At 44.0% G+C, this 27,029-nt stretch overlaps 1 protein-coding gene across 2 annotated transcripts in view; it reads left to right on the top strand.

Moving 5' to 3' along the window:
• Nucleotides 1-27,029, top strand: part of LOC126195278 (centrosomal protein of 120 kDa-like) — a 238,950-nt gene that overhangs the window by 13,592 nt on the left and 198,329 nt on the right. For both annotated transcript variants that reach the window (XM_049933815.1, XM_049933814.1), the window contains exons 2-3: nucleotides 7,843-7,990; nucleotides 10,489-10,609. In XM_049933815.1, the coding sequence (XP_049789772.1) occupies nucleotides 7,843-7,990; nucleotides 10,489-10,609 (269 nt within the window). The remainder of the gene's footprint in view (nucleotides 1-7,842; nucleotides 7,991-10,488; nucleotides 10,610-27,029) is intronic.

Below are 27,029 nucleotides of genomic sequence, written 5' to 3'. Positions count from 1 at the left end.
ATCTTACGGTGCTCAGCGTTCCAGGAACGTTTTACCGCAACAATGCGATCTTCAGCAAGTTTCACTGGTAATTTATAGTCCGACCACATGAGGTGTGTTCCCGATGTGCACAGAAAACTCACTCTGTTGTCGCACGAAGTACCAACGCCTCTCCCCCCCCCCCCTCCACAACACCCACATGCACGGGGGGCCCCAATTCCGACCATTCAGCCGCTCACCTCTCCCAGTTCCACCAGTGTCTGCCGCGCCAGCCTTCCGCGTCATTTCCGAGGTGGACAATTGCAAATCTGTACCCTTAACCACCGGTCCAGTTTATAGGACCGCCACACTTGTTGCGCAGCCAATCTTTCCCACGGTACCGACCGTGTGGCCGTGTCGGTTTTCGCGACATGTCTAGGACAATGTAACACGCCGTTGCTTCAGACGTGCCTGCCAATAACACACCTACGCCCATGGTGCCGGGCTGCAGTACGGCCCCTCCTACCACGGACCAGCAGGCCTTCCAAGATACACCGAAGCCGCCTTTGTGGCCCCTCCCCCCTCCGGCCGCCTGCCAAAGCTGCCCCCTTTATACGAGGACAACACTGTATCGTGGTTTGCACTTGTGTGGAGCATCTGTTGAAGTTACATCATGTGTCTGACAACAACACTACATTCCCATTCCTATGTCTCGTCACGTGCCTCCATGATCACTTGGACTTAATTTGTGATCTACTCCTCTCACCCCTGCCCCCACCGAAGTACGGGTTCGCAAAGAAAACAATATTGGACTGTCTTGCCTGCTCACCACAAGAATTAATCATCAAGATCTTGTACAAGGAGCACCTGGGGGACCAAACTCCATCACAACTCTGGCGCCTCCTTCGATTACTTCTGAGTGAACATACGATGCCGGACGTTACTCTGTGGGTGGTATGGTCCGCCAAGTTACCTACCGACCTGCAGATTCACCTGCTGCCGCACTCCTTTGAGTCAATTGGCTCTCGTCTTCACATCGCACACCAGCTGTATGCACTGCTCCGATAACACCAACCAGCACACCACTCACCACTGTTTGGCACAACTGTTCCTGTTTACCGGCTGTCTGTGGGCTGAGGCAGAGCTCGATTTACCTCTGTGCCGTCTACACCGCCAGGCAGCATCTGCTAGCTCTCTCCTCCGTCGGAGCACTCAAGAATCGCCCACACACCATACGTGCCAGTATACATCCTGGAACAAATCAATGAGGACAAGCCTCCTCCACTGCCACAATCGCCGCCCCCACCACCACATCTGGCTCATCCGTATTGTTGGTACCACAAGATTTTTGGTGATGATGCCAAGAAGTTTCGATTATCTTGCCAGCACCCAAACACAGACTGCAGGATCTAGAAGACACCGAGTCCTGCAGGGAACCTCACAGACATCCTCACACATTGCACTCCGTCCACTTGTCCACCGGGTCGAGTGGTCGTTTATACATGACCGATTTTTTGTCACGGCTTGTCTTCCTAGTTGACACAGGTGCTGTCGTGTCTATCATACCCACATCATTGGCTCCTCCCACCTTTTCACTGACAACGTCACTTCTACAAGCTGTCAACGCATCAGCGTTACAAACCTCAGGCTCTGTCAAAGTTACTGTGCACTTATCTCCTTCTCTGTGTTTTCTGTGGACCATTGCTGACATCGATGAACCAATTCTCGATATGGATTTTTTTTTCACATTACAAACTCTCTCCGAATGTGGTACAGGGCTCAGTGCTACCTCATCCCACTAACACTCAGATACCACGCTCCCACACTTATGTTCCACATTCTGTTTCTCTTGCGACATGTGAGATAATACGCGAGTGCTCTGCCCTCGTGGGCAACATTGTGACCTACGTCACTAACTTACTGTCAGAATATGACACAGCGACACAACTCCGCCAGGAAAATGACAAGCTGAAACAACAAATAGCACACACTTACAACGAGCTCGTCGCAGCTCGTACCTTGCTGATGAAACTGCAGTCCACATTGCCGCCACCTAATCGAGTTTCTCCAGCAGACACCAGCTCGGGCACTCAGCAGGTTAGTCCAAAAACATTAATCGTGTGTGCCGGCCGAAGTGGCCGTGCGGTTAAAGGCGCTGCAGTCTGGAACCGCAAGACCACTACGGTCGCAGGTTCGAATCCTGCCTCGGGCATGGATGTTTGTGATGTCCTTAGGTTAGTTAGGTTTAACTAGTTCTAAGTTCTAGGGGACTAATGACCTCAGCAGTTGAGTCCCATAGTGCTCAGAGCCATTTGAACCATTAATCGTGTGTGACGATTCGCATCCGGTAGACACTGCACCCCCGATGTAGTCACCACATTCAGTGCCATGTGTTTCAAACAGTGCGTCTAATGACAGTCACATGCACGATACGACCACGCCCACCGTGCAGGTAGCTGCCCTGCGTGTTGATAAACATTCCCCCCCTCTCTCGCGCGCCAGCCACATGACTCGGCAGCCATCGCTTTTCCCTGTGCGATGCCAACGCCTCTCTCGCCTGCACCGGTTACCCAAGGCAAGGCTGAGAACAGACAGTCACTGCATGTCCTGACCCACTCCACACTGTGCGTGCAGCCGACCTCTCCAAACAGGCGCACGCCGCGCTCACGTAATAGACATGTCACTTTCGTGCTGCCTTTTCCCACTCGCGCTAACGGTTACACCTCATTACGCCCCAATCTTCCAAAAACTTCATGTCAGGACGTTGCTCAGTCTTGTGTGCAGTTCTCAGTTTCTTCCGTCACTGGCAGAACAACACACAAGATACTTACCACTGCCGGCCCTCCTAATAGCACAAGGTTAGACGCCTCAACCCCATTAAGTAGCCCGCAGCCCCGGCAGTAAATTAATGAACTTCTGGAGGCAGGTATCCTGCAACCGTTGGACAGCAACTGGTCTTCACCGATTCACTTCATCACCAAACACGACGGTTCTTTCTGAATGTGTGGCGACTACAGATGCTTAAATGCTTGTACCGTCATGGACAGTTACCCAGTGCTGAACATAAACGATTTCACTCATATGTTATCGCATGCCACAATCTCCAGTGTTATTAACTGTAAATGTGCCTATCACCAGATTCCTGTAGCACTGGAAGACATTCCAAAGACAGCTATTATCACGCCGCTCGGTTTATTCCAATACAACTTCATGCCGTTCGGCCTGAAAAATGCGGCGCAAACATGGCAACGTTTCATCGACTCAATCTTATGACAGTTCAAGTTTTGCTTTGCATATCTGGATGACATACTCATTTTCGGCAACTTGGTGGAGGAACACGAAAATCATTTATCTAAGGTCCTCCAGACCATGAACTCCAACGCCGTCGAGATCAACAAGGACAAATTCCAATTGCGCCAGTCTTCTGTCACATTTTTGGGTTACACCATCTCCACAGACGGAATACAGCCTCCCAAATCCCGCGTGCCGGCCATCTCGTCACTGCTGCCTCTGGCTACTTACAAAGAACTCTGATGTTTCTTGGGTACCATAAATTACTACCATCGGCATCTGCCTTCTGCCGCTGCCGTACAGGCCCCACTGACAGACTCGCTGTCGGGCAAACAGTTTTCAGGTCTTAGAACCTATGCTGGAGGCCTTCAAGACTCTAAAAACTTCCTTAGCTCACGCTGTGACACTCACCCAACCTGACCTGTCGGCCAAGTTGTTCATCACTACGGACGCCAGTGACATCACGGTGGGGGCAGTACTACAGCAACGCAAAGGCAACATGGTCCCTCCCCTTCATTTCTTCTCTAAGAAACTGTCTACAGCTCAGAAGAAATATTTCACTTTTGATAGGGAACTTCTGATGGTCTATGAAGCCGTCAAACACTTTTGCGCCGACGTCAAGGGCCATTCGTTCTTCATCATTACTTGTCACAAACCACTAGCGGACGCTTTCTGCATCCCTCCTGAGGACCCACCCCCTTGGCGTCTCCACCACCTTGATTTAGTCTCTCAATTCACAACACATGTTCGCTACATCAAAGGCACAGAACACATCCCCGCTGATTTTTTCTTGAGGATCAATACTGTCTCACGCATCATTGACTTATCCAACATGGCCACTCTCCAGGCCTCTGATGAGGAATCTTAAGCTCTCCTCGCAGATCCTCAAACATCTCTTGTGTTTACCAAAGCCAAGTTCCCTGGCATTTTGGACGAGGTGTGGTGTGATTCTTCTACCAACACCCTGCTGCTGTTGCTCCCGCCCACAATGTGCTGGCAAGCCTTTGACGCATTGCATAACCTTGCTCACCCTGACGTCAGCACCACCACATGGCTCGTATCCAAGCATTTCATTTGGAAAAATATTAAATGGGACTGCCAGACCTGGGCACGCAGCTGGGTCTCCTGACAACGCAACAAAATCGGCCACCACACCTCCCCTCCACTAGGCAAGTTTGACATTCCGCAAGGAAGATTTCATCATGTACATATTGACCTTATTGGTCCACTAGCACCGTTGGAGAGCCACAGATATATACTCTCCACAATCGACTGCATGTCTCGCTGGGTGGAAGCTGTTCCTTTACCCAACATCACTGCTGAAACCGTGACCAAGGGTTTCGTCTCCTCATGGATTGCCAGGTTCAGTTACCTGACCACCATCACCACCGACCAAGGTCGGCAACTTGAGTCTGCCCTGTTCACCATTTTATGTAACATCTGTGGCATTAAAACATTTCATACAACAGCCTTCCACCCGCAAAGCAACGGGTTAGTTGAATGGTGGCACCGCACCCTCAAAACTGCCCTCATGTGCCATGACTGCCTCTGGTCCAAGGTGCTTCCATGGGTGTTAATTGGTCTCCATTTGACCTTTAAACCAGACTTACAGGGAACCTTCTCTGAATTCGTTTCCGGGGAGAAACCAGTCCTACCAGAGGAACTTATCCTGCCTCAAGCACCCGAGGATTTTCCCCCCTCCCCAGATTTCATTAGTCGCATGCGCACTCACTTCAAACATGCATGGCTAGACCTGTCTATCAGCTATTCCCCACTGGGCACTTATGTGCCAACCACACTCAACACTTGCTCCCACATTATGCTGAGGGATGATCCCGTTAGACAACCCCTGCAATCATCGTACCTCGGTCCCTTTAAAGTACTCTGGCGGGACGAGGCAACGTTCGACATTGTGGTTAAAGATCGTCCTCAAACTGTTTCATTGCACAGGCTCAAACCTGCTTTCGTGGACTCCAATGCCCCTCTGGCGTCTCAGTCGGACCCTCCTGATGACTTTTCTGCTCAAACTGTTTCATTGCACAGGCTCAAACCTGCTTTCGTGGTCTCCTATGCCCCTCTGCGTCTCAATCGGACCCTCTTGATGACTTTTCTGCCGCAGAGTCTGAAAATACTTTGTCTCATCCCATGGCGCTGTTTTCTCCAACCCGTGATTCATCGTCGCCATTTGCAGGTTTTCCAGGCATGTCGCCATCCACCCCAAGTGCGGGTTTCGCCACCACTTCACCGACTGTGGAGACTCACTCTCCCGCATTCAACCTGTGGTGCAACGTGCCACCACACCGTGTGGACGATGTGTCAGTCATCACCTTTGATGACCGCGTGCTCGTGCTCCTAACAGACACCGCGGCCTTACCCTCCAGTGGGCAGTTAAATGTCAGTGTAGTGCATAGCCTGTCCCTCCCCCTGTGAGTCTGACCTGTCAGAAATTCGCGCATTCATGTCCTCGGATGGCTCGATCTGCATTCGGGGTGGGCACGCCTGCACTGCACTGCAGGCTGTTCCACACACCTGATCTCGGGCCGGACGACTCATCGTCTGCCCTGACTGGTTGACTGACTACGAGGTGGACCTGCCACCAATCACTCTGCCTTCGCACTCCACCTTGACCAAGATGGAAATCCCGGTCATGCGCCTGCCGCCTCGCACAATGACTATCGACACCGACACCCAAATGACCTCCACTCAAGCCTCACAGGTGGTACTCTGTACTGTGGGGGAGGGGCAGGGGAGGGGGGGGGGTGGCTGTGTGGCTTCGATGTTAGTTTTTAGCAGGTGGTACTCTGTACTGCGGGGGAGGGGCGGGGAAGGGGCAGGGGAGGGGGGGGGGGTGGCTGTGTGGCTTCGATGTTAGTTTTTAGTTCTGTTCTGTATCTCAAGCTTTGTACACGTTTATGACTAACTATGAAATATATCTCCATGTGGAATTTAATGGGCATAGTTTTTGCATTCAACTGATAATCGTATCCCATTCCCATAGAGCAATCAGTAGGCACATATCAAAACAGAAAAAATACTGCAACTTGAGGACCATAGGAACAGCTATAGAGGTGGGCGTGGGGCTGGGGATAGCGATCGAGACAAAGAGGATTTGAGTATCGTGGATGTCTTGTATGAACAGTTCCCATTTATGCAGTTCAGAGAACCTAATATTGAGGGAGGGGGGAAATCCAGATGGCATCGGTTGTGAAGCAGCCATTGAAGTCAAGCATATTGTATTCAGCAGTTTGTCCTGCCACTGACTGATGATCAACTCTGCTCTGGGTCACAGTTTATTAGTGGTGATTCATTCATGCTACATGGGTCAAACCCCTGTGAAAGACCCAGGTGCGAGGCACATCTTATTCTAGTTCTGTCATGGTCATATGCTATCCTATCAGATGCAGGGTCATCTGTGAAAGCAGTCCTATCAAATGCCGGCTTTCTTGGCACTTATACACATTCTTTTATGTAAATGAGATTACCAAACAAGCATTCATCTGAATAAGAGAAAGCAGTAGATTTTCTCGTAGTAGAAACCCTATTGCTAATTGTATTATATAAAGGGTGATCAAAAAGTTTCCGTTTTAGGGCCATACATTCCAGAATTGGTATTTCAATCAGGCAGAAATGCCATGAGCGTTGAGGCAATAATCCCACCGACACGTCAGGTTGAAGATACCTGTTTGGTAAAACACTGTGTCCTGCTGCATGAAGAAGTTTGCAACTATGTGCTGCACATCCTTGTCCGATAGGAATTGTCGGCACTTCAAGGCCTTTTTTAATGAACTGAAGGCACAATAATCACATGGGGAGAGATCAGGACTATAGGGCAGGTGCTAGAGTGTTTCCCGCTTGAGTTGGCATAACTTCTGTGTTACCACATGCGCGATATGACGACATGCAATCTCATGAAGCAGTGGCACCCCTTGTCACAGTTTTCCCAGACATTTCTCTTAATTGCATGCTGTAGTTTCTCCAGCATTGCACAGTACCATTCCCCAGTGTCGGAGTCACCAGGTTTGTTGAAACCAATGGGTAAGGTTGCCCTCCCAGATCAACTGGATTCTTGTGTCAAATCGTGACCAGTACGGAACTTTACGCACCGTTCCAAGAGAGATCCAGATCCATGATATAAAAGACTGGTAACAACAGTTATGGGCTGTCTTGCCTCAGGAGAGGATACAACAGCTTCTTGACACTCTTCCCAATCACATTAGTGTCAGCATCCAGGCTAGAAGGAATGCCATACCGATAACTGGACTCATACTGCCAAGTTATTTGTAAATTTGACTTGATTTTGTAATCATTGAAATAATATTACTTACCCTCTCAACCTGTGAAGTTTCATTTTGTTTCCTCTGCCCTTTCTGGGTGCTTCAATTGTTTCGCGGGCAGTGTAAATAATAGCTGATAGTTAACACAGCCTACAGAAATAATTTATGACAGATTCTTTCTTTGTTATGCCTTAATTCATTGTATATTTCTGAAGCATCTTCTGGATGATGGATTCTGCAGAACACTTTATGAATGCATGATTATGGAAGTGTAATAAGCATCCTTATATTCAATGTTATTGTAGTTATTTTGTTTCAGGGTCTGGATTTGGTTTCCTGGAAGAGCCAATCCTCATTAGAGCATCATTAGCTGGAACTGTACACGAGACAGAATTATGTCAGCCGTCAGAAGAACCTATTCTGGATGTTGAGTTACACTGGGACACAGAAAAGAAGGTGGTTAAGAGGTAATTTGAATACCTTTGTAACACTATAACGCAATCATGAAATTGCAGTCACTTCTTCTATTAAAGTACAACAAACTTAAGTTATGAACAAGAAAAGTATCACCACATTATTAAATCACAGACAAGTTTTTGTATTCCATATGGATTGATTTTGGACCCGCCAAAGTCCGGTTACATATTGTTTTCTAAAAACAAGCAAAAATAGATCAACTTTGGAGAAATGAGGAGAGTAACAATACCACAACTGTAATTTCAAAAGTATAAATTAGGTATGTATGAAATTAGATCGGATTCAGAAATGACTTTTAATCTGCAAAAAACCTCAAAAAAAAAAAAAAAATTACAAAACTGTGTGTGGATAAATTCACCCCCTTCATTAATTAAAAGCTAGCATTTGAGGATATAATACAAGATTGAGTTTCCATTACAAACATTTCATTGGAAAAAAACTTACAACATATGTGATGTTACGAGTATAAAAAACATTGGTCAGAAATCAAAAATCAGGATTGTCTGAATGAGAACTTAACAGTTATGTATCACATTAGGGAAATGTGGATGCTATGTGTTTTCACTATACTTAAAGAACTCTGAATACCTTATCGGAGTCTCGCGTCCGGCCATCTTGATTTAGGTTTTCCGTGATTTCCCTAAATCGCTCCAGGCAAATGTCGGGATGGTTCCTTTGATAGGGCACGGCCGACTTCCTTCCCCATCCTTCCCTAATCCGATGAGACCGATGACCTCGCTGTCTGGTCTCCTTCCCCAAACAACCCAACCTCCCCAACCCTTATCGGAGAACTCCTTAAAAGTCATGAAGTCATGACAGTAGCATATAAGTGTAATTCTGTTATGAAAAGGAAAGATGCTACTCATCATATAGAGAAGATGCTGAGTCATAGATAAGCACCACATAGAGTCACAAATAAGCTTTTGGCCAGCAAGGCCTCCACCAGCAAGGCCTCCATCAAAAATAGGTGACTACACCCCCACCTCCCGCCCACACACACCAAAGCCAATCATGGAATCTTCTATTTAATACATTTTAGTATATGTCCAAGTCTCTTGCAAGGTTTCATAATGTTTTCTGACACGAACTATTTACTGCAAGCGGGATAAAAAATTCACACAATGACAAATCAGGTAAATCTATTGATCTTTACTTAGTAGAAATGGGGTCTCAAAAGATAATTTTCACCCAACAACACCAACAGCTCCCTAGCTAAAATTATGCTTTTTAAATCTGTTAGCACATCATGATAAACACTATGCATGCAGACTCTGGAAAGTGAATGTCTTCTTTCCTTTGGATTGTTTTTGGCATTTTCAGTTCTTTAGCTTCTGCAGATTGCTGCTTGCAATTTGTAGTGCCCACACGGCCCAGCCACCCAGACTTAAGTTTGCTGTTGAGTTCCTCAAACTGTGTAAGCTAAGCACTAGAATGATTCATTGAAAAGGACATGTCAGGTTTTCTACCCTATCTTTTCTCAGTCTGAGCTTGTGTTTCAATCACTTGTCACCATTTACCTGTTGTATGCATGCAGGTAAGGATATATGCATTATCAATCCAGAGATGAAATTATTTTACTTTATGTTTTCAAATGAATTAAATAAATGATTGTTGCTGGAATTTCACTTATGTACTTGTTATGCAGAGTGTAAGTAGCAGTTTATGTAAACTTTGGTTTTATTTCACTTACTAAGTAGACAGGTTAAGGGCTAGGAAGAAGCCTGTAGAGGCTACCAAATTGTCTTCACTTAGTAACCTTAAGGAACTGTTAGCATTTGTGGGGAAAAGCAAACTATTGTGGGAAATTCATTCCAAATGCAAATCTTTATATTGTAATGTTCAGCAAGACTGCTGTAAGTGTTTTGCATTTAAAGTCTAATTTGTGATGACCACCGTGTTTATCAGTGACTCATTTATTCTTCTTAACAGTTGACACCTCTCAAATCTGGATTGACACAGTACTTTTCAGAGAAAAATGAACATGACTGAACAACTAATAGCTTATGTCTTGAAAATACCAAATGTGCTCCAAAGAAGCTATCTCCAAATTGAGAGGCAGACAGACCGACTTTAGCAAAAATTTTTGGACTTGAGGAATTCCACACTTTTGTATATGTCCTGGAAGTTCCACTTAGTGACAGGCTTTGTGTGACTCATGTTTGAAGCTACTTGGGAAAACTACATACAAATTGCAGTGAGGAAACTATTCCTAAGAGTTGTTGTTATAAAGTAAATTGCAAAACAACAAGCAAACTGACAAATGCTAGTGCTTTATGAAGATTGCTCATGGGTCCAAGCCCATATTTTGATACAAAGGGATCAATATATTTTCAGGGAGCCACAAACTTGTGGTATATACTGGCATTGTTTCCAGGTGGCTACATAGATTTTGGATAAAAATATTGAGAGAAATTATGGATTTTTCTCATTTTTGCATTGTATGCTTACAGTTTTTACTTTAGTTTTCAAAATGCATTTCTTTTTTCAGGTTACGAACACTAAGAACTCAGTTAAGACTGGAATGTTTGACACAATCACACAAACGTATTGGTTATTTTCTGGTACCTCTCACAACTGCATGGATTATAAAGCATGGAGAGGATGCAAAGGTAGAGGAAACTAATGTTTACATCATTAAAAGCAAATGAAATAATGTATAATGTTTGGCAGAGATTAAAAGTGTTATAGATATACAAAATGAAACAAGCTATTTAAATGAACATTGCTTTTGTTGTAAAGTGAATGGGAATCTGCAGTCTTTGGCATTAGATTATCAGATTGTACATGGTGTAAAGGGTATAAGTACAGATATTTCTGTTAGTGAATGGGTATGGTTTACTGAACAACATTACGTCAGCATTTATGTCAATTGCAGAGTAATAATTATAGCTGTTCGGAGTATTATGTCTATAGGTTGGTTAGTATCTCCAAGCACATTCGGCAAGAGCAAGCCATTAATGCCTATTTTCACCTTGTTAGAAGGTCAGGTGCTCTTTGCTGCTATTTCTGATGACATCACAGGGTGGTTGTTGAACGTTAAATGAACTCCAGTAGCAGGTTATGTTTTTCTTATAATTTTGATTAAATTTTCAGAATGATCCTTATTTAAGGTATGAACTGAGTTAGAAAATTTGAATCTTTGAATCCAGGAAGGCCATTTCACACAGCAAGTACAACTAATCTCGTCTTCCACATCGTGAATTAGCTGTCTTAGCCATTGCTGTAGTGATGAGACAGAGGTAAATGCAACAGTATGTAGCAGTTCACCTACTTTGTTTCTTCATTTGTTGTCCTCGGTGTCGATGTACTGGCTGAAAAAATAGGGGGTGGACGTGCAGTACTGTCTACTGTAAATCACGTAGCTGACTGATGCACAGTTGCATTTCACTGTCTTTTACTTTCACTTTTCACAACTCAACAATAATACACAGTTATATATGGCCAGTGCACTATTGTTCTAACTTCCCATAATCCTCATTAATAGTTTGCGGGCAAACATCCACATACTGCTACAATAGTTTACTGTTGAACACCTACGAGCAGTAAAACATAACAGACACTGTCATTGTTTTATCACACGGCCTAATTGTATAACACTTATTTCACTGTTAAGTTGAGGCCTTGTTGTCGTTCTAACCCACATAGGTTCCTTGTCTGAAACTCGGCCGTGGACTGACTACCGGGCCCTTATATATCCTCGCGATAATAGAGGCTGAAACTACACATTGTTCAAAGTTAAATTTACAGAAATTACAATTAAAACTTAACTCATTAAGTTAACTGAATACATCAAAAACTTCGTTCTTTTTAACAGTTTGTTCTACTACAAGGTTTAGGCCGAATTATTTGTTTAAGTGATGAAATTAACATATATCATTATGCAAACAATACTTTTTACAAAACTGTTAATTACTTTGGAATTAATTAAGGGCTGGCTTTACTAACATGGTGAAAAGGAAAATTCACTACCTCGTTGCCAATTCTTATAACGTCAAGTTTAATACATATATTTCAGAACGACACAACACACATAAGTTACAGAGTAAGTTGACAATCAAGACATGTGTACACGTTAGCATTCGAATGAGCACTGACTCCCAGTCTAGCGGCCGCTGCTCGGCTGGCCGCTTAGGTGGCGCAGCTGCTGCATGGCTGGCAGACAGCGCCACTTAGAGGACACGCGTAATTGCGCGGCGGCGCTTTGAATGATTGGCGAGTCACAACACTTTTCCCCCCTTTGAAATTGTTGCACTGGTCTTCATGGAGGTGTCCTGGAGATGGATAACGTCCAAAGGCGTTGTTTGACTCGCCGTAAAGTCTCGAGGAGGAGGCTTCCCGTACGGACGGAAGTGTCCCCGATGATAACGGGTCGAGATGACAGGAGACGTAGGGGTCGAATCTGCTGGGGCTCCATGCACCAATCTGCCCGTTGCGGCAAGTCCAGTTGATATGACAGGAGACATGGGTGATGTGTCGGTGTCCGTTGGAGGAGGAGGCGAGTAGATTTGCTCTGACAGAGGATGGTCATCCGGTTCCTGCATGGGCGTGTCTCCTGGTGGCGTCCATTCTTGTGCTGGCATCGCGATGACGGTGAGAGGGCTGCGTTGTGAGTATTGAGAGATGCCAAGTTCCCGAGTGTCAGGTAGAGCCGAAGGTGGTGTAGCGGCATTCGGTACAGGCGTTGCCGGCACACGAGGCTGAAGCTGGTCCGAATGATGCACTGCAACACCCGTGTCCGTCTGGATTTCATACAGTCGTCTGCCACGGTGTCGTAAGATGCGCCCCGGGCTCCATTTTGGCTGCCTGCCATATCCCCGTACCCAGACGAGGTCGTCGGCGGTGAAACGGCTAAGTGAAGGCACCCGCGGCTGTGAGGTGGAAGGCCGCAGAAGATGAAGTAGCGTGCGGGGCTGTCGGCCATGTAAGAGCTCAGCTGGGCTGTGGTCGCCCATGGGGGTGAAACGGTAAGACGCCAGAAACTGGAGAAGCGCATCATCAGCAGCAGAAGAAGTCAGAAGTTTCCGCATCTGAGCCTTAAATGTGCGGACCAGTCGTTCAGCCTCACCGTTGGATTGTGGATGGAACGGCGGGGCTGTGACGTGCATAACGCCGTGACGAGCACAAAAATCCGCAAATTCGGAAGAGGCAAATTGCAGAGCATTATCAGTAACAAGAGTAGAGGGTAGGCCTTCCTGGAGATGGCTAACGTCCATAGGCGTCGTTTGACTTGCCGTAAAGTCTTGAGGAGGAGGCTTCCCGTACGGACGGAAGTGTCCCCGATGATAACGGGTCGAGATGACAGGAGACGTAGGGGTCGAATCTGCTGGGGCTCCATGCACCAATCTGCCCGTTGCGGCAAGTCCAGTTGATATGACAGGAGACATGGGTGATGTGTCGGTGTCCGTTGGAGAAGGAGGCGAGTAGATTTTCTCTGACAGAGGATGGTCATCCGGTTCCTGCATGGGCACGTCTCCTGGTGGCGTCCATTCTTGTGCTGGCATCGCGATGATGGTGGGAGGGCTGCGTTGTGAGTATTGAGAGATGCCAAGATTCCGAGCGTCAGGTAGAGCCGAAGGTGGTGTAGCAGCATTCGGAACAGGCGTTGCCGGCACACGAGGCCGAAGCTGGTCCGAATGACGCACTGCAACACCCGTGTCCATCTGGATTTCATACAGGCGTCTGCCACGGTGTCGTAAGATGCGACCTGGGCTCCATTTTGGCCGCCTGCCATATGCCCGTACCCAGACGAGGTCGTCGGCGGTGAAACGGCTAAGTGAAGGCACCCGCGGCTCTGAGGTGGAAGGCCGCAGAAGATGAAGTAGTGTGCGGGGCTGTCGGCCATGTAAGAGCTCAGCCGGGCTGTGGTCGCCCATGGGGGTGAAACGGTAAGACGCCAGAAACTGGAGAAGCGCATCATCAGCAGCAGAAGAAGTCAGAAGTTTCCGCATCTGAGCCTTAAATGTGCGGACCAGTCGTTCAGCCTCACCGTTCGATTGTGGATGGAACGGCGGGGCCGTGACGTGCATAACGCCGTGACGAGCACAAAAATCCGCAAATTCGGAAGAGGCAAATTGCAGAGCATTATCAGTAACAAGAGTAGAGGGGAGGCCTTCCAAAGAAAAAATGCAGGCGAGAGCACTGGTGGTTGCCGCGGTGGTAGGCGACGTGCAACGGACAATGAAAGGGAAGTTAGAGTAGGCGTCAGTTATGAGGAGCCAATAAGTACCTAAAAAGGGTCCCGCAAAGTCAGCATGAATGCGCTCCCAGGGCTTCTCAGGCGAAGATGACTTCGGGGCAGCGGCCTGTGACGCACAAGGGCCACAGGCAGTGACCATGTGTGCTATTTCAGAGTCAATGCCAGGCCAGTACACATGACGACGCGCCAGAGATTTTGTGCGAGACACACCCCAGTGCCCTTGGTGAAGGAGGCGCAAGACCGAAGCACGCAAAGACGCAGGTACCACAGCATGTGGCGAAGCATTGTCAGTGGATAGGAAGATAACACTATCCCTAGCCGTGAGGCGGTAGCGCAAAGCGTAGTAGTTCCACAACGGATCAGAAGTCTTAGAGGACGGGCAATCTGGCCAACCCTTCTGAATACAGCGTAAAACCCGGGAGAGGGTAGGGTCAGAACCCGTAGCAGCCGCCAGCCTGTCCCCAGTGATGGGGAACCCGTCCACAACCCGCTGCTCGGCAACATCCAGGTGGAAACACAAAAGTTCGTCCCTATCGAATGCCTGATCAGGACCCATGGGAAGGCGAGACAGAGCATCAGTATTTGCATGTTGAACCGTTGGCCAGAAATGAATCTCATAATTGAAACCAGACAAGTAAAGAGCCCAATGCTGGAGGCGGTATGCAGCCTTGTCGGGAAGTGACGTCGATGGATGAAACAAGGAAACAAGTGGTTTGTGATCCGTAACAAGATGAAATTTTGAGCCATAGAGAAAAACACCAAACTTATGAAGAGCATAAATAATGGCCAAAGCTTCTTTCTCAATTTGAGAATACTTTTGTTGGGCATCCGTGAGCGTTTTGGAGGCATAAGCAATGGGTTGTTCCGAACCGACAGAAAAACAGTGCGCAAGGACTGCACCGACCCTGTATTGAGAGGCGTCTGTGGCAAGAACAAGATGTTGGCCAGGTCAATAAGCAGCCAGGCACGGGGCCTGTTTCAGCATAGTCTTCAATTTCTGGAAAGCCGCATCGCATGACGCGGACCAATGAAAAGGCATGTTTTTATGCAACAGGCGATGCAACGGCTGAGCCACCGAAGCCGCATACGGTAAAAACTTGTGATAGTATGCTATTTTCCCCAAGAAGGCCTGCAGTTCCTTAACAGATGTAGGGCGAGGAAGGGCATTGATCGCAGTGACAGTTTGCTGAAGTGGACGAATACCATCCCGAGAGAGTAGAAACCCCAAGTACGTGATAGATGCCTGAAAAAATTGTGATTTCTGAAGATTACACTTAAGACTGGCAGTCTGTAAGACATGAAAAAGTGTGCGGAGATTTTGAAGATGTTCTTCAGTGGTGGAGCCAGTGACAACAACGTCGTCCATGTAATTGATACACCCAAGGACAGGGAGCAATAATTGTTCCAAGAATCGCTGAAAGAGAGCAGGGGCGCTAGCAACCCCGAATGGTAAGCGTTGGTATTGATAGAGGCCGAAAGGCGTGTTAAGGACCAGAAACTGCAAGGGAAGCAGCGTCGAGAGGAAGTTGATGATAAGCTTCTGACAGGTCAATTTTAGAAAAATACTGGCCTCCAGCAAGTTTAGTGAACAGTTCTTCAGGACGGGGCATAGGGTAAGTGTCGATGAGGCATTGAGCATTTACAGTGGCTTTGAAATCGCCACAGAGATGAATATCACCATTGGGCTTAGCAACGACAACAACAGGAGAGGACCACTCACTTGAAGTGACAGGAAGCAAGACCCCTGAAGTAGTGAGACGATCCAACTCCCGTTTTACCCGATCCCGAAGGGCCACAGGAATGGGCCGAGCCCGAAAAAACTTAGGCTGAGCAGTGGGTTTGAGCGTGATGTGAGCTTCAAAGTCGTTTGCACGGCCTCACCCAGGAGAAAAAAGGTACGAAAATGTCGTCGACAAGGAATCCAGTTGAGCATAAGGAATAGCATCAGAGACAATATTGACAGAGTCACCTATGGAGAACCCAAAAACGCAAAAGGCATCGAAACCAAAAAGATTTTCTGCATTGCTCTGGTCGACCACAAATATGGGAACAGTGCGAACGACGGATTTGTAAGATACCTCAGCATGAAACTGTCCCAAGAGAGAAATCTTCTGTTTATTGTACGTCCGTAATTGCCGAGTGACAGGTGACAGGAGTGGAGAACCCAACTGAAGATACATCTGAGAATTAATTATAGTGGCAGCAGAACCAGTATCCACCTGCATGCGAACATCTCGACCAAGGATTTGGACAGTGAGGAATAACTTCCCTGAAAGGGAAGAAGTGCAATTGACAGACAACACAGAATCAGAATCAGCGTCATGTTCATGAACATCATGTATGCGGTCGGACTTGCAAACGGAAGACACATGACCTTTCTTTTTGCAATTGTGACACACAGCCCAACGTTGGGGACAATCCTCGTGTGAATGTTTCGTAAAACACCACGGACATGAAGGAAGTTGCCGGGGGTTTTGCTGCAGTTTCTTAGCGGGTTGTTTACGGTTAGGCCTAGGCTGCGCGTGGGAGCGCACTGTGGCCACGTCAGCCGGCGGGGACGCGCCGCACGCGTCGTCAACAGCGCACAGAGGTTGTATTTCCCCGACATCACCCCACGCCTCTATTTGCGCCCCAGCGGTGCGAGAAATTTCAAAAGACTGCGCAATGGAGAGAACTTCATCTAGAGTCGGATTTGCCAACTGAAGGGCCCGTTGCCGAACTTCTTTGTCGGGCACCGACCGGATAATAGCATCCCGTACCATGGAATCGGCATAGGATTCTTTGTGAACGTCAGTAACAAATTGACACTTTCGACTGAGGCCGTGAAGTTCAGCAGCCCAAGCGCGATAGGATTGATGTGGCTGTTTGTGACAACGATAAAAGGCAACACGAGAGGCTACCACATGCGTTTGCTTTTGAAAATAGACAGACAGAAGTGAGCACATTTCAGCAAAGGACAAGGATGCAGGATCCTTCAAAGGAGCCAATTGCTACAACAACCAATACATTTGAGGTGAAATCCAGGAAAGGAACAGAGACTTACATGATTGTTCGTCCGTGACATGAAATGCCAAGAAGTGCTGTCGAAGACGTTTTTCATAATCAGACCAGTCTTACGCCGTCTCGTCGTAAGGAGGAAAAGGAGGTATAGCCAACGACAAGAAACGCCCCGGATTTGACGCCGCGACAAAATCGCGAATCGCCGCTGTTAGAAGCATTTGCAGTTCAAGGAGATTTTGCAATAGTTGCTCGACAGTAGCCATGGAAACCTGTGGGTCAACGGTGAAAAGGAAAATTCACTACCTCGTTGCCAATTCTTATAACGTCAAGTTTAACACATATATTTCAGAATGACACAACACACATAAGTCACAGAGTAAGTTGACAATCAAGACATGTGTACACGTTAGCATTCGAATGAGCACTGAGTCCCAGTCTAGCGGCCGCTGCTCGGCTGGCCGCCTAGGTGGGGCAGCTGCTGCATGGCTGGCAGACAGCGCCGCACATAGAGGACGCGCGTAATTGCGCGGCGGCGCTTTGAATGATCGGCGAGTCACAACAAAAACAATTACTAATTTCACCCTATAATGAAAGATACTAGTAGTAGTAGCTTTATTCATCCGTAGATCTCTTTTTACAAGGATATAGGACATGTCAAAGTATTTACAAGTTTAGACCAATTTAAAATATGCTAATTCGTATACACATACATTTACAGACTTCTAGTTAGAGACAATCGTTAGATTTACTCCTGTTATACAATACGTTTTTTACAAATAACTTATTAAATAATGTAATGCCACACTGTTCACTCATATCTCACTATCAGTCACTACACACACTATACATACATTGTTTTGTAACACTTCACTCACTACACACACACACACACACACACACACACACACACATGGAGATCTCTAGGCCATTTTCTATACCACAACTTCCCATTTAATATCCTGAAAAACTGAGTCAGCATCCCTCTATAATGATTATAATAGAGGGAAACATTCCACGTAGGAAAAATATATCTAAAAACAAGGATGATGTGACTTACCAAATGAAAGTGCTGGTAGGTCGACAGACACACAAACATACACACAAAATTCAAGCTTTCGCAACAAACTGTTGCCTCATCAGGAAAGAGGGAAGGAGAGGGAAAGACGAAAGGATGTGGGTTTTAAGGGAGAGGGTAAGGAGTCATTCCAATCCCGGGAGCGGAAAGACTTACTGTAGGGGGAAAAAAGGACGGGTATACACTCGCACACACACACATATCCATCCACACATATACAGACACAAGCAGACATGTCTGTATATGTGTGGATGGATATGTGTGTGTGTGCGAGTGTATACCCATCCTTTTTTCCCCCTAAGGTAAGTCTTTCCGCTCCCGGGATTGGAATGACTCCTTACCCTCTCCCTTAAAACCCACATCCTTTCGTCTTTCCCTCTCCTTCCCTCTTTCCTGATGAGGCAACAGTTTGTTGCGAAATCCCGAATTTTGTGTGTATGTTTGTGTTTGTTTGTGTGTCTGTCGACCTGCCAGCACTTTCATTTGGTAAGTCACATCGTCTTTGTTTTTAGATATATTTTCCCTCTATAATGAGTAAGATGTTGAGCTTAGAAAGAGGAAGAGGTGTTAGTGTTGTGTTATGCATAGCTTGGGGATAAGTATTTATAGAAAAGGAAAAAAGAAGGAAAGAAACATAGTTGAAGGTGTTGTGTGGAATGTTGGATGTTTTATAATCATCGTCATTATTATTATTATTATTATTATTATTATTATTATTATTTATTTGTATAACATTTTTTTTATCAAACCCCTACTCTGTTTTATCTAAGTAATCCTTCAATGTATAAAATGTATTGCATAACAGGTACTTTTTAGCTGCCTTTTAAAATAAGTGTATTTTTGCAATTTCTTTAATCTCTTTTGGTAATTTATTGTACAATTTTGGTAAACATTTTTGGAATTCAGTGATCAATTAATTGTTATATTTAGATTAAAGTTCAGTCTTGATCACGTTATGTCTGTTTTAATGAGTAACCGGTTTCGGTTTTTTCTATAAAACCATCATCAGACCTGTGAATAAATTTTAAGAAATTCTAGATACCAATCTTTAAATGAATGAAAAAGTCTAATGATGTCAAAATTTTTAACAAAATAAAATAAAATTAGTTATACCCATTGGCTCCGTTGGGTTGGTAGGTGAAGCTCTCCTTGCTGCTGTGCAGTCAACTGATGGTTATGAGTGCTGAGCACGAGCTTAAATATGCAGAGGCTCCGCCTACTTCCTGTCACACTACTTCATAACTGCCAATCAGCGTTCATAATATGACGCCATCGTCAAAATATAAAAGTAGGAAATACACTAATAACATAAAATTGATTCATTTAAATATCTGATTAACAGATAATAGTTGTGTCTACAACTTATTTATATTTTGGATAAAAATAGTGAATTACAATGTGTGATAGCTGTGCCCTCTATGGACAACCTTAATACTATTACAGTGCCAGTTACATCAAAGATGTAAAATCCTTGGCGTTGTGGTATATATCGATTATACCAAGTCGCCTACATCACAATTGCATCTTTGTTGAATGCTACAGAATCGTCTTGTTTTAACTGTAGTTTTTATGGCAATGTTCTTTATAGCATTAAGTTAGCAGCCAATAGTACGTTCCACATTATGTATATCTGAATAACTGATGAGACTGCTGATGCAGCATATTTTACATACATTGCTTTTGCCATGGGTATAACTAATCTTATATTTTTAAAAAACAAAAGAGTAGATGCTTTTATTATAAAATTTCGTCAAAAAGGTCGTAATAATATTTTTCGCGAAAATCTAATTGTTCATTGAGCAGCATTGATGATTTGGTTTTCAAATGAGCATATATCTCGATTTCTTCTAGGATATTCATAAGTAAGCCTTTATTTGCATAATGAAGAACTTGTAAATTCTGTTGTACTGTCCCCTCAGCATGATTATTGAATGTTATATGATGACCAAAAACAGACTTTGTTCGTGAGGTACCTGATGTATGTTCCTTGTACCTTACTGCAAAATTTCGACCTGTTTGGCCGATATATATTTTCTCACAGTCTCTACATTGGATCTTGTACACTCCTGATCTGGTAGATTTTCCATTATCTTTATTTACGGTATGTCTTAATTTTTGTTGTAAAGTATTGTCAGTTGTAAATGCTATTGTTATTCCAGAATTTTTGAATAAGTTAGTGATTCTATCTGATATGTTTCCCATATATGTCATCTTCATATATTTTGGATTACTTATTAGTGGAGTACTTTGTGATTGTTGTACTTTATTAAAAATGATATCTACTCTTTCGACACACGACAGAATGCCATAGCTAAGAACTGAGTGTACATATTAATAGTATGTAACTAAAAGACACTGCATGTTACACAACGATGATAGGATTCTAAGGGCATAACGTGCTGATGACATTCTGTTTACAAGTACCTTTGTGTGTTCACACCACTTCAACTGAGAATCAATATTCATTCCTAGAAATTTTGCATTTGTTACACAGTCTATAGAGGTGCCATCTATATTTAATTTAACATTGTCATTTTCCCTCTTCAAACTGAAATTCATGGCATTAGTTTTCTTTATGTTCAATGTCACTTTGCTATGTATTGACCAGTCATAAACTTCCTTGAGAGTTTCGTTTGCTTTCTCTGCCAGGAGTTCTCTTGTTTTCTCAGTGACTATAATATTGCTGTCTTCATCAAGGAGAATTTTTTCACCATGAGTAACACTACTGGGAAAGTCATTGATGTATATCAGGAACAGTATTGGTCCAAATATGCTACCTTGCGGAACCCCTATATTAATGTATTGTGGTTCTGATAAGTGTTTTCCTAAATGTTTGGATCTATTTGAAGTATGTGTTATCTCTGCTCTTTGTACCCTATCCGCTAGGTATGATCGAAGCAAGTCATTAGCTACTCCTCTTATTCCTAATGCTTCTAATTTATGTAATAGAATCTTGTGGTTGACTGTATCAAAGGCCTTAGAAAGATCCAAAAATATGCCTATGGCACACTCATCTTCATCAAGATCATCAAGTACAACTTTTGTGAATTCTACTGTTGTTGTAACCACAGGAAAAAGCCAAGTCTAATTACAGTCGTTTTCAAGCAGTATGACAGAAATAGTACGTAAACATTAGGTGAGTTAAAATGCAAAGCTGGATGCAGGGCGTGGCAGAGGGGTCATAAAGAAACACGAAGCAGCTGGATAGCCGTGACGGAAGTCCAAACTGTCGGGCAGCTGCACTTGATAAGAAAGTAAACAGCCACCGAGTTATAAAGAGACAAAAGAAGCTCTTTGTGGGGACCTGTGGTAAGCAGTCAATTAGGAGAATCAACAGAGAGCACTTCTGGTTAGAGAGAGAAGTCTGGGAGCGGAGACAGAAAGAAAGAGGGGCCCTTGGTGGGGGCAGCTCCATGTCAGCTTCTGAAGGAAAATAATGAAAGTAATACTTAAACAATTCCAAATAAGAACAAGTTGCACTCGATGCTACGTCATGCCAAGCGCTGGCGGGGTCGAAGGACAAAAGTTAACAAAATTCGGGAGCACACCGCTCCAGATCTTGATTTTAGGCTCCCGGCAGTGACAGTAGTCAGTGTGGATAGCAGCAGCTGACTTGGGCTGAGGAACGGGCTGTGGGCAGGCTGCTGGAGATAGTCACTGATGAGCATTCAGGCAGTAGCTGTGGAACTCTGATGTAGGGCGCTAGTGTGGGTCGCACTTCCACTGAAGAGTTTCTATCAGGCAGTCAGAACGTTGGTAGTTAGTCACCGTCTCTGTGAAAGACTTGGCCATTCCGTGGGTACAGTCACCAATGAAGCTTGGGTGATCTGTATTCCTTCTGAATAAACTAGAACTTGTGTAATGTTCGGAGTAGTTTATTGCCACCCACTTCATTGCCTTATACCTTCACACCAGGGATTTCAACATCGTAGTCAGATCAAAAGTCTTCCCTCTCACTAAGGTCAACCGGCTAAATCCCTTCCACAAACCATGTCGCTCAATCCCCAGCAAAACCCACACTTGGGACGCGACACTGTGGCTGACTCCATATTTTTGCCGCTTTGGAAACCAAACTGTGATTTGCTTAAAAGAGTATATTTATTAAGATAATTCATTAATCTGTCTTTCGTAATTGCTTCTATTATTTTTGAGAATGGTGATAGCAGGGAAATGGGCCGGTAATTTTCTATGTCTTCTGCATTACCTTTCTTAAGCAAAGGTACAACTCTTGCCTCTTTTAACTGCTCTGGAAATGTCCCTAATGTGAAGGATTCATTTATTATATTTTTTAAGGGGCCTTGTCTAATCACTATGCATTGTTTCAGTACATACATTGGTACTTCATCTAAGCCTACTGGAATTTTTATTTTTTAGTTTTTGAACAGTTTTATTGACTTCATTCTCTGTGGTTGGAAGAAACATCATTGTATTTAGTGCAACATTATTTATAGGTGTTATATTAGTTTGGGGGAATTTTTGCTGTAACTTCTCTGCAATACTTGAAAAATGCTCATTTACATAGTCTGCTAAGTGTTGTAGATCATTTATTACCTTATCCCCCTCCCTTAGCAGTATGCTACTCTGAGTTTGTTTGTCTCTCCCCGCTTCCTTTTTTATAACATCCCAGACTGCTTTGCTTTTATTCTCTGCATTGTACATTATTTTGTCATTAAATGACTTTTTTGCAGCAATCAGCATCTTCCAATAGATCTTTTAGTATCTATGATAGAAATTTAAGAATTCTGGATCATTGCAACTCTTTCACGGAACTGAGGTATTTAAGTGTTTGGGAGGACTTCTGAATACCTGCTTTTATCCATCTGTTTTTATGAGATGTTGATACAGACATGCATACTTTTGGAAATGCCTTTTCAAAGTTCAATTTTAATAATGTGGAGAATTTAGAGAATTTATTATTCACATTGTTTTCCTTATACACTTCATCCCAGTTTTGTTTTGCTAGTTCTTTGAAAAATCTTTTATTTTGATTTCTGATAGATGTCGTTTGTAGGCTTGTAGTTTAGGGAATGATACAATGCCTGATTTTACTGTTGTTATTTGACAGAGATGGCCTGATAGTCAGAGATATTTTACAGCTACATCACATTTTTCCCTGTCCGTATTTGTGGCCACATGGTCAGTTAGTCATTGTAGTAACCCTTGTTGCACTATTGACCAATAGGGACATGCCAAAACTTTGAAGGATATTTATGAGGGTGCTGCTGGATTCATTTATGAAATTAGTGTTGATGTTAATGTCCCCACACAGAATTATGCTGAGCTTTATACTTGACACTTTATTTAAAACTTCTGTTAATTTATTGAAAAAAGTGTCCACACTACCACTGGGAGATCTATACACAGACAAAATGATTAATTTCTTGGTGATATCAAGCCCTGTTAATTCAACAGCTGATATTTCAAAGTGTTTGTCTTCACTTACTATACTGAGGTCATGTCTTGATTTGAACTGTGTTCCTTTTCTGATATAAATGCATGATCCTCTGCCCCTTGAAGCAGTTCTGCAGTAAGAGTTTGCCGTTTCATACAATGATAATACTACTTGTTGGATTTCTTCACCGGTGCTCAGTAACACAAACTACTGTGCAGTTCAAAGATTGGAGCTCAACTTCTTTATTTTTTATTGATTGCAGTTTTGATGGAGGATTGTTAAGTCTGTGAAATGTCCCATGTTACTCTTTCCAATGTTTGTTTTTCTTTGTGACATCTGGTATGTGTGATATTTGAAGTGTTAAAATCTGTCTTGTGAGTGGTTGTTTCAGTATTTTTTAAACTGCTGGATATTCTCTTTAGGCAGGGAAACATGTTGCCTGGATTTATCCTAAAAAAAAGACCTACTTCTCCTACCCATGACAACAGGTACTTGACCATGTGTGGCCCGAGATCCACTCCTATACTTTCATGAATCAGCTATACCAATCTTCCCTTCCCAGTCCTGTTTAGGTGTAGGCCATGCCTAGTGAAACCCCATCTGTTGATAGTCCCGACATGCACCAGAGGAACATGAGCATAGTTGGCTGTCGTCAGAGTCATCCCTAACCCCACATCAATTCGCCTCACCGGTTCATCAAGGTGTGGTTGATCATGATGCCGGAACAGCTCAACAAAGTGTACGTGGGTGCCACGAGTCAGGGAAGCTATCTTGCCAAGGTCACCACCTATGTCATATGCCCCATCCCTGTCCAAATTGTTTCCTGCCCCACCCACTATCACTACATGGTCCTCTTTTGTAAAGTCCTTACATAAAGACCCTAGGTCCTCTATCACATGACTTAGCCCTGCATTTGGCTTGAAGATACCGGTGGCCTGGTACACTGCCCCTAAACTTTCCTGCAACTGAGGGCCTACACCTCGCCCATGGCTACTGCCTAGCAGCACAATTTCTTCTTCCTAAGACTTTGTACATTTCTAGGCTTCTTGGCCTCGGTTGAAGTGTGCCACACATTTCCTGCTCCTCGTTCTACCTGAGGCTCTTTTCCACTTAACTCTGGCAGTGGTAGATACCTGTTTTTGGTGTTGATGATAAAACTGTCAGATCACATTCTCTTTCTTCCTTTCCTCCTACCAGCTGCCAGTTCCCAACCCCCCTCTCTCCCTTGGTCCTTATCAGTTCCTTCTGTGCTTCCTCCAACTGTGCCTGAAGGGCACAGATTTTCCTTTCCTGTTCCCCAATCAAAATGTTCCTACTGCTTACTCTGCAGTTCCAGGAGAGAGCCTCTTCTGTTCTCCCAACATGAATCACCATATGATTTCTTTTTTCTTTTCCAAGGTGTATTTTAATCATTGTAGTAGGATAATTACATTAATACTCTTCAAGTGGTATTGTGCATGGGCAATGGCAACGGCAATGGCAACGGCAATGACAATGGCATTCTTACTGCACGGTGTTCTCTCAGTTTTAAAAAGATATTTTTTGTGGAAACTCGCACTACAATAATAAATCATTTTATATATTGGGCAGCCAAATGAAAACAAGACAGATAGGAAAAAAAAGTGAACTGTTCATTATTTCAAAAGTAATCACCATATCTATTAATACATTTATCCCACTGTGAGACAAGATGGTCAATACCTTCGTGGGAAAATGTCTGTGGTTGTTCGTGGAACTATGATTGTACCCAGGCATGCACCTCTTTCTCCAAAGAAAACTGATGGCCACAAATGTCTTCCTTCAGAGCTCCAAAAATATGGAAATTGTATGGGGAGAGATCAGAAGGCTTCCTAACGAAACTTCTGCAGCGTAGTCAAAACAGCCTCAGCATCATGTTGATGGGCATTATCCTGCAGCAGATGACGCCTTCTGTCAGTATTAATGAGTATTTGGACTGGATGGCACACTTCACATGTTGAGAAGATTGTTTTGCCTGTGCTGCAGAAGTTTCGCTGGAAAGACCTTAAACACTCTCCGTACAGTCCCAATCTCTCCTTACGCAATTTGCATATTTTTGGAGCCCTGAAGAAAGGCTTTGGACAGAAAGGTACACACCTGGTGCATTAATAGTTCTGTAGGCAGCTGCAAATATTTTTCCATGAAGGCACTGACATCTTGTCTCACAGTGGGATAAATGTTTTGACAATTATGGTGATTACTTTTGAAATAATCATCAGTCTACTTACTTATTCCATTTGTCTTGTTTTCATTTGACTGTCCCTTATACTTGCTATAGTGATGGGAGCAACTTGCTCTGTAGATTGTAGAATGAGATACGATGCATTGTGACCACCTGGGCAGATGGCAGTTGCCATCAGGTGGCTGCTGCTGACCGGTGTCCATTGCATGATGGGGCAAACTATTTAACAAGAGGTGTTTGAGCTGAAAAGATGGTGACAAGCTCTTTTTTGGAAATGTTTTCACAATTTTTTGCCATTGTAACATAACAGATGCTGAGGACAGACTCAGGAGCGCTCGTTGTAAAGTGCTCTCCTGTCAGTGGAAGCGGAAGTGCAGCTCTCTCCTGGCTACCTGGTAAATGGCAGTGCATGAGAGATGCTGAACATGTGGTGGATTTCCTTGCTGCAAAGATATGTCATACCTGCATGTATGGTATGAAAGGAGTGCCATGGCAAGAATTCTCACTAAAATAAAATCTGTGTATTTAAAAATATTTTATATTTAATGCCACAAGATCCAGTAACACTGTGTTAATTCCAAAGGTATCAAACCAAGAGTGCCAAAGAGATGAGTCCATTGCTGCTTAGAATGTTTTTATACATCAAAATCTTTGCAAGTTACATCAATCTTTGTAATTGTCATTTACTCTCAGGTGCTACACACTCAAATGAGGTGACATATTAAATGTACTTGTTTATAGTATAACCTTTGAGCACCATCCTTTACTAGGCTACAAACACTGTACTAACAATTTTGCAGCTTAACAAATTAAGGCAGAATATGCAGCTCTCTACAGTAACACATATTATGAAGTCAGTACAGTGCTGCCTTTCCATTACCTATTTACTAAGTGATTCTACAGTATTTTGTGTTTTAATAGTAATTTTGAACTTATTTGAGTCATCCATTAATAAAGGTTTTTACCACATGAGTGTGATACATATATTGTAAATTCTAGGTGAAAGGTTGTTGAAAGCTGAGTTGGAATAACTAATTTTATTAGTTAAAAGTGAGAGGGGAGCTCACACTATTACTAATGGGTCAGAAAATGAAACAAATTTTCTTTTTGCTTCCATCAGACTGATATTTTACCCAAACAGGCGAATTGTGGTTTCGAAAAAGTCA

Source organism: Schistocerca nitens, chromosome 7 (assembly GCF_023898315.1).
Source record: "Schistocerca nitens isolate TAMUIC-IGC-003100 chromosome 7, iqSchNite1.1, whole genome shotgun sequence".
Taxonomy (NCBI): Eukaryota; Metazoa; Arthropoda; class Insecta; order Orthoptera; family Acrididae; genus Schistocerca; species Schistocerca nitens.
This window is presented reverse-complemented; position numbering and strand designations above follow the sequence as displayed.